Raw genomic sequence first — 8139 nt, 5'->3', positions numbered from 1 at the left:
TTCCCTACAGCCAGAATGCTTCTATAATAAATGCCGTCAAACTTGAATATCTTTATTAATTTTTAGGTGATTCGCACTTATCTAAACTTTTTGCACAGATGTTAAATGTTTAAAAGAAATTAATACCTCAGGAACCTCACTAGAACAATTAAAACTACAGACTGGCTAAGTCTGCAGTTTTAATTGTCACAGCACATCAAAATCCATGTGCAGGAGCACATTATATCTCCAAAACAAACAACGTCTGATGAACTGCCGACCAATTTGCATGGTCAACAGTTTACACATGCTGTGTTTGAAGTGTGCTTAATTTAATTTAATTTAATTTTAATGGGGAAGAAAATATACAGAGATTTCATGAGTTTTTTTGTTTTGTTTTTTTAGAAACAAACTGCATCAAAGGGTTTTAAACATGACATTTAGAAGATCTGAAGATGGTACACTGTGGTGATAAAGGGATGGACATGGCATTACACAGGTAAGCTGTGGTGTTTAAATGATGCTCAGCTGGTATTAAGAAGATATCCCCCACTTCATTACACCAACACCAGGCAGGATGGATCCATGCTTTCATGTTATTTACACCAAATTTTGACCCTACTATTTGATTGTTGCACCAGAACTTGAGACTCCTCAGACCAGGCAACGTTTTACCAATCTTCTGTTGTCTGATTTTGCTTAGCCTGTGTGAACTGCAGCCTCAGTTTCCTGCCCTTAACTGACAGGAGTGACCCCTGGGTGTGGTCTTGCTCTATTGCTGCCTGCCTTCAAGGTTTGATGTGCTTTCAGAGAGAAGCTCTTCTGCATACCTTGGTTTTATTGGGTGGTTCTTTGGGTTACAGTTGCCTTCCTATCACCTCAATGGAGACTGGCCATTCTCCTCTGATGTCTGACATAAACGAGGGATTTTGTCTCAGAGAACAGCCGCTCACTGGAGATTTTCTCTTTTTTTAGACCATTTTCTGTAAACCCTAGACATGGTTGTGTGGGAAAATCCCAGCAGATCAGCAGTTTCTGAAATACTCAGACAGACAACCGTAAATTGTCTTTCTTCCTCATTCTGATGCTCAGTTTGAACTTCAGCGAGTCATCTTGACCATGTCTGCATGCCTAAATGTGTTAAGTTCCTGCCATGTGAGTTTAACAGTTAAACAGTATAGTTTGTGTCTGATGGCAGACTGACGTCATTATTATAATGGAAATTCACCATGAATATAACATTTTTCACACAGAACAGTAAAATAAAAATAACAAATAATACGCAAGCACGTTTACACACAGAATTTAACCTAAAACTGCTGCAATGAACAAAGCGCCAGCAAATTTAAACTCTACACCGTACGGGGTAATTTAAAAAAAACAACAACAACTTAACAGTCTTAGCCCTTTGTCAGTTTTCATCTGCCTCTTTGATAAACCCAAGGAACCACATGAAGAATGCATAAAAACAACAGGATTTATCTTGTAAATATTTTACACCTCAGTCAGCCATGAAGAGATTCCCTAAACAGAGACGAGCACACTTCGACTGTTTTCCAGAAAGCACATGGCAACTGTAGATGTCTCTGTCATGTGTTTTCCTCCTGCTATATGTTTTTATTAAACTCATGAAATTCTGACTGGGTTACAAGATGATTGTGGGTGGTGGTGGTGGTGGTGGGGGGGGGGGGGGGGGGGGGGGGGGGGGGGCTCACAGATAAAGAAAGGTGAAGATTTGAAAAGAAAGGAGGAAGACAAATAGAAAGGCAGGGCAAAGAAAGATGGAGTGAGTTGTGTCAAATGGATAAATGTCAGCAGGAACTTCATCATCTGTCTCCTTCCCGAAGATGCCATGTGTAAATTGCGTAGCCGGGGCCCTCAGCTAGCCTTCCCCTAGCGCTGTAATAAGATTAGAAACAGCAGCAGTCTCTGCCTCTCTCCTTGTGTGTGCGAGGGACTATTGAGCCCGTGTGGAAGTGTACAATTTCGATGGCTTACACGGGGCGCCGGCGAATAAGCGGGATTACTCACACCACCAAACAAGACTCATGGTGGAAGATTTGGATACTTATTTATCACTCCACACACACACACTCGCAGACACACTGTGAACTTTTCTTTTTCCCACCACGTTTTGCTGTGTGGGTCACTTTAATGAGACTCCTGCCTGTACAGTAATAGCACAGTCTCTGCAGAAGCCCTGAAACAACATTACAGGAGATTAAAACACCATTAAGTGTGATACGTTGACTCTAAACTCATTAAAAGCGTAATCCCTGCAGGAATATGCTTTCCTATATTCCTGCAGCTCTTTTTTTATAATTAAACATTTGCACTGTGGGGAACAATATAGGAGGCTATCAGCACCGCTCCTCGCTCCCGTTTGTTAGCACATGATGTTTACACCACGGCTTCGCCTCTCAGACTAGTCTTTCAGACCTTCATCCAAATCTAATATACCCATCCATAAATAGCTCACCTATCGAGCCCATATTTGGCGTGAGTGACTGGACACGGGAGCCAATCCTGCCCGGCGAAACCCCCCCTCCAACCCCGCCTCTGCACGCTCTCCCAGCCGCTTTAACGCCTCCCGAACCTCCCATTCGCCTTGAATGGGGCTTGACTGACAAGCCGAACCACGCCCCTTCGTTTACCAAGCACCACCCCCTCCTTCGGTTCCCCTATCGCGTGTCTATTTTGGCAACACGGATACGCATGGAGCCTCCATCACCTCCAGCCTCCTCTTTACGCACCGACTCCCGAGAATGCGCGCAGGTACGGGGAAGCCAGCCGCCTCGCTCAGCCGCTAACCTCCCTGTTTAAGGACTAATATGAAAGAAGTGGATTTAGAGGTCTGACAGAGCCCAGAGAGGAGGCACATACACACATATATAGATTTTTCCTCTTCTTCTTCTTCTTCTGCTTCCCACCCCCTTCCCTGTGGATCATTCTTGTTTTCCCATCACCAGAGCGTAAAGCATGGATGTCTTGGCGAACCACAGTATCTTTCAGGAACTTCAGCTCGTGCACGACACCGGCTACTTCTCGGCCATGCCTTCGCTGGAGGAGAACTGGCAGCAGGTACGTGTCAACTTTCAGCTTTCATCGGCTGTGCCAGCTTCAGCCGCGAGCTCGCATATTTGCGCTCGGGATGCACAACTTTCAAAGAAAAAGAAGAAACACGCACTCGTGTATCTGGCAGGTTTTTCCCGATAAATGAGCAAAGTGGATAAAATGCGGACGCACAGCAGCGCGTAATAAAGCTGTCAAATATGATGTAAGGGGAGGTGAAGATGAGCACTCGAACAGGGAGTGAATTAGACATAAATAATAGATTTGCAACCTTCAGATTACTCAGGTTTGAACCCTCGTGCACGAAAAGAATTCCCCTCTCCTATCCATAATAGATCCCCCAACGCGTCTGGCTCTGTGGCAGCATTAACGGAAAGAAGGAGGTGAGGGAAGAGAAGAAGCTGTCACCAGTAATGTCCACATGTTTTTTTATTTGTTCATCTTTTTTAAATCCCCCTTTTGCTTCATCAAATTCAGCGGGTGTCTACGGAGAGATGCTGTGTAAAGCTCTGGGTTTCACGCGGCCACATGGCGCCGGGGTGCGCGGAGAGACTTCACGCCATCTGCGCTTACGCGTCCCTCCTTCTTCTTCTTCTTCTTTTTTCTTCTTTAGTTTGTAAAACTGTTTAAAAAATGTCACCAGAGCTGGGTTTATTTATTCATTGCGTGGTGGTGATGATGGTGTGGGTGTGTGTTAGAAAAAAAAAATCTTCAAATCTGAGTTTTTTTAACGAACAAATGATTCATTTTTACATTTTCCCCCTTCGCTGCTTCAGTTTGGTGTCCCCCTGTCACTCAGAGGAGGGACATCTTCCCCCAAACATGCCTCCTACTTTCCTCTTTTCCATTTGTGTGTCCAAATAAGGGCCCACCTGCATTGCTGCTGATGATGCTGATGCTGGAGAGGATGCTTTCCATGCTGCACTTGAATTACCGGACAAGGAGGGGGAGAAAAAAAATCACAGCACAGAAATCTGATGCCGGTATTGTTCATGAAATATGAGCTTGAGTTTTCCCCACTTCGATGCTCCACGAGTAAAGGGAGGGAGGGGGTGGAGAGAGAAAGAGAAAGAGGGAGAAACCGGTGCGTGACCGCGGATCCGCTGGTTGTGGCCAAGCAGCCTAATTGGCATCCTACTGTTAGCCACCGACGCATCTTTTCATAACAAGTCTCCAACTCCCTGCCTTTCCTCCTGTCAGGGGATTTTTTTCTTAAATTGCATGTGGGGGGCATCATATGCAGTGAATGTCTCTCTCTCTCTCTCGCTTGCTTCTCACCCACAGCCTGCATTTTAAAATCAATACCTGATGCAAATGGGAGAGAGAAGACAGCTGCATATGTGGGCAAAGCTCTTCTCTGTGAGGGTGGGAAATGTCAGCTTTCTTTGATTGGAATCACTGTTAATGGGCTCTGTTTGGTCTTTGACTGTTTTAGATTTAGATCGGCTCTTGTTTTGCCAGGATGTCTGGCATCATTTTGTGTGATTAGCTGTAGTTTTGCGATTTTTTTGAAATGGTAAACGTAATTTCATAGATGCATTCTGTGATTGAATCTGCCCTCAGCCTGGGCTAAATGGAAAGATCAAACTGACCCTGACCTGCCTTTCTTCTGGCTAATACAACTCTGGGACCTTGGTGATGTTGCCTTGCCTGCAAATTGCCCACATGCAGTGTAGTTAAGTTAATGTTAGCTGGCTAACTTCAAACCAGAGGCATTAAACAGAGAGACAAAAAACAAGACAAATACTAAATAATGCCTTGAGGCGACTGTTGTTGTGATTTGGCGTAATATAAGTAAAACTAAATGGAATTGAATGAAACTACTACAAGATAGCGCTAAATACTTAAAACTTTTTAAACTTTTTAAACTGAACCCAGGGCAGTCTCTGGGGGTTGCTTAGGAACCCCCACACCCCCACAAAGCTAACTGTTGCACACTCACAATAAACAACTAGTACGACTCTCCTCCTCTTAAATTGATGTTACTTGTTTTGTAAAAGATTTGCATATTTTACTTTCTCATAAGTAAAGTTAACTTAATGTAGAAATGTAACTGAGAGAGGTTATACTTTTTAAATGTTCTTTTGTTTAGTGTTTTTCACTGGAAGTGGCTCCATTGTGTCTGGTCTAACAAGTGAAAATAGACCTCTCTGCATCGAATCATATCTGTTATTAATCTCTGTCTCTCGTCCACAGCATGTCTTTATCCTGTTTTCCTTCTTTCACCCCAACCGGTCGCAGCAGATGGCCGCCCCTCCCTGAGCCTGGTTCTGCCGGAGGTTTCTTCCTGTTAAAAGGGAGTTTTTCCTTCCCACTGTCGCCAAAGTGCTTGCTCATAGGGGGTCATATGATATGATTGTTGGGTTTTTCTCTGTATTTATTATTGTGCTATCTACTGTACAATATAAAGCGCCTTGAGGCGACTTTTGTTGTGATTTGGCGCTATATAAATAAAATTGAATTGAATTGAATTGAATTGAAAGATCCTTGCTTTGGTTTTGGAAGGCAACACAAATCCAGAGATGGCTGCTGACTTTTAAAACTTTGCTTCTAGAAGAATTGTAGCAAAATGGAAATGCTTGTTGGCCTACTAAGGTGTAAGGCAGGCAGTGTTAAACATAAGGCCCGGGGGCCAAAATTCACCTGGCAGAGACTCCAAACCAGCCCAGTGGATGGCTTTGGAATATGTGAGGGGGGACATAACTTTTGGACTTTTAACTGTATTTTCACAAGTTTAACAGCTTTATCTACCGATAAAGACCTCCAAAATGTCCATTCACAACACACCAAAGAAATGAAATTATAGATTTTTGTAATTTAAAAAAATTACCTCTTACAATTTAAGTCCAAAGAGTCCTGCACTTCTTTTTTCTTATATTAAGATGTCTCACTGATTAAATGTGTACCTCAGTTTCTGAAACTGGAGCTTCACCAGTCCGGCCCACATAGGATCAAAGTGGTCTGTATGTTGCCAGGAATGTAAAATAAGTTGAATATCTGTAAATCATGTAATGATGCGCACAAATGAAGCTAACTGTGTACAATGTTTCATTTCCGTTGTAACAGTTAAGAGTTGGGTGTAGTCTCTCAGAATGACTCTTTGGACTTAAATTGTAAGAAGTGCATTTTGTAAAATTACTGAAATCTATAATTTAATTACTTTGGTGCATTGTGAATGGCCATTTTAGAGCTCTTTATGAGTAGGAAAAGCTTTAAATCCTATTGAAATATAGTTAAAAGTCCAAAATTAATGCCTTCCTTCACATTTTCCCAAACCATCCAGTGCCTTTGGATTCTGGCCTCCAGGCCTTATGTTTGATGTCTCTGGTGTATAAGCTGTAAATCATGTAAAGATGGGCGCAAAGCGAAAGAACATTTTCCTTCTATAGTAACAGTTTAGAGTTGGGGGCAGAAACATTGTCAAGTCCAACTCAAGTGTGTTGTCATTATCCCAACTCTCAGGCATGCAGTTTTTACAGTAGCCTCTCAGTTGCTCTACAAGATGCATGCTTTCCTCAAAGCATTCAAAGCCTCGAGCCCCATTACAAATCACCAGAGGAGAAGGTTTCTTCTTCTTTCGGAAAAACTATCTATAGTTTAGATAAGAAGATCGCTGCAGCCGTGAGAGCAAAAGGATTTGAGCTTTGCAAATCGATCATTGTGCTCATCGTAGCGGCATGAAGATGCCACTGAGCTCCCCTGAATACAGGAATTGTGAGCTGTGGCTCGCCTTAAAAGCTCCGTCTCCAGCCGAGGACCTGCAGTTTGAGCGGTCCCCTCTGTATTCTGGGCACAATTTAGAATTCCATGCTTTTACGGCGGCCTGATGGCGAGATAGGAGGCCGTTGTTGTCGGCCCCTAAATGGGTCCCTGAGACGCGATGGCGAGAGTGATGACTGTGTCCCCTGTTGGTGTCTGCGAGGCATGATTCAGCCGGTTATAGGGGGATGGGGAGAAGAAAAGCAGTAAAGTGTTTTTGGAGGTCTGCAGATGGTACATTTGAGGCTGCTATTTGTTCCATTATTGAACCTAATAGTGCCAAGCTGAACTGCGCGCTGTCTCGCTTCCAAATCCCCGTACAGTTGGCTGTTCAGAGTTGGAACAAAGTGCGGGGCTGAGCTGGATTTGGAACAAGCAGAGCCGGTCAGAGCGCACTTATTATTTGTGGGACCCAGTTTCTCTCAAAGCAAAGAGCGCACGTGTTATTCTGCTGTCTCGCTGTCTTGGCTTCTCTTTCCCGTGCTTGTTTAGGCTCCTTTTGTAAACTGGCATTTTGGTCAGAGAAAGCCTCGGTTGGCTTTCGCTGTCGGTTTGCCGGCATCTGTAAAAAAAAAAAAAGAAGAAGAAGAAGAAAAACAACATCTGGATCAGATTTCAGGCCGACATGATGGATTTTTCAGTCTCCGCTGATGACGTGTCCCAGTCCACCGCACCTGACCCTGATGGGCAGGATTGTAACAGGACACCACTGATGGCTCTCCGTCATTGACCTCGGGACACACTCTATACCCTCCAACACATATATTATCCCTCAGAGGTTCAGCACACACACACACACACACACACACACAGAGTACGCACATGTAGTGCGACTGCCTGCACAAGCAAAATGTCTGCACGTTGCTTGACGGTGCATTATGGAGCTCCTATATGAGGACAGGCTGTTCATGGCAGGCGCAACCTCCATAAGCGAGCCCGCCTGCTCAGATGCATCCACTTACATCCAACTGGCAGCGGAGGCGACTCCGTCTGGGACTGAGTGGGGGGGTGGGCGGAGGATAGAGGTGGAGGAAGTTGCAGAGCATGCACATTCTCTCCACTGCAAGATTTTGCATTTCACAGTCTGGTGGGTTTGAACCCCCCCCCCACCCCAGGAGTGAGGCGCACATATAGAAAGACAATCAAAAGGGTGGAGAGGCAGGATGTCCTGATGCACAGAAGAAGTAGGGATGCCGATGGATGGAGTCGTTTCACATTTTGAGTCAGAGGGAAAAGTCGCACCACACTGGGCTCGTTTAAGCTGGAGTCAGGGCCAGAGAAACATAGAGAAAATACCCCCACTCACCCCAACACCAGCCTCCTCTAGAG

General features: G+C 44.4%; 1 protein-coding gene across 1 annotated transcript in view; it reads left to right on the top strand.

The window, feature by feature from the left end:
• The first annotated feature begins 2744 nt into the window (after positions 1–2744).
• klf7a (Kruppel like factor 7a) overlaps positions 2745–8139 on the top strand; it is a 53065-nt gene continuing 47670 nt past the window's right edge. The window contains exon 1 of the mRNA XM_063467459.1: positions 2745–3060. Coding sequence (XP_063323529.1) covers positions 2959–3060 — 102 coding nt within the window. The 5' untranslated portion in view covers positions 2745–2958. The remainder of the gene's footprint in view (positions 3061–8139) is intronic.

This window comes from Pelmatolapia mariae, linkage group LG23 (assembly GCF_036321145.2).
Source record: "Pelmatolapia mariae isolate MD_Pm_ZW linkage group LG23, Pm_UMD_F_2, whole genome shotgun sequence".
NCBI lineage: Eukaryota > Metazoa > Chordata > Actinopteri > Cichliformes > Cichlidae > Pelmatolapia > Pelmatolapia mariae.
The sequence above is the reverse complement of the archived record's forward strand: the minus strand, read 5'-3'. Positions and strand labels throughout refer to the sequence as shown.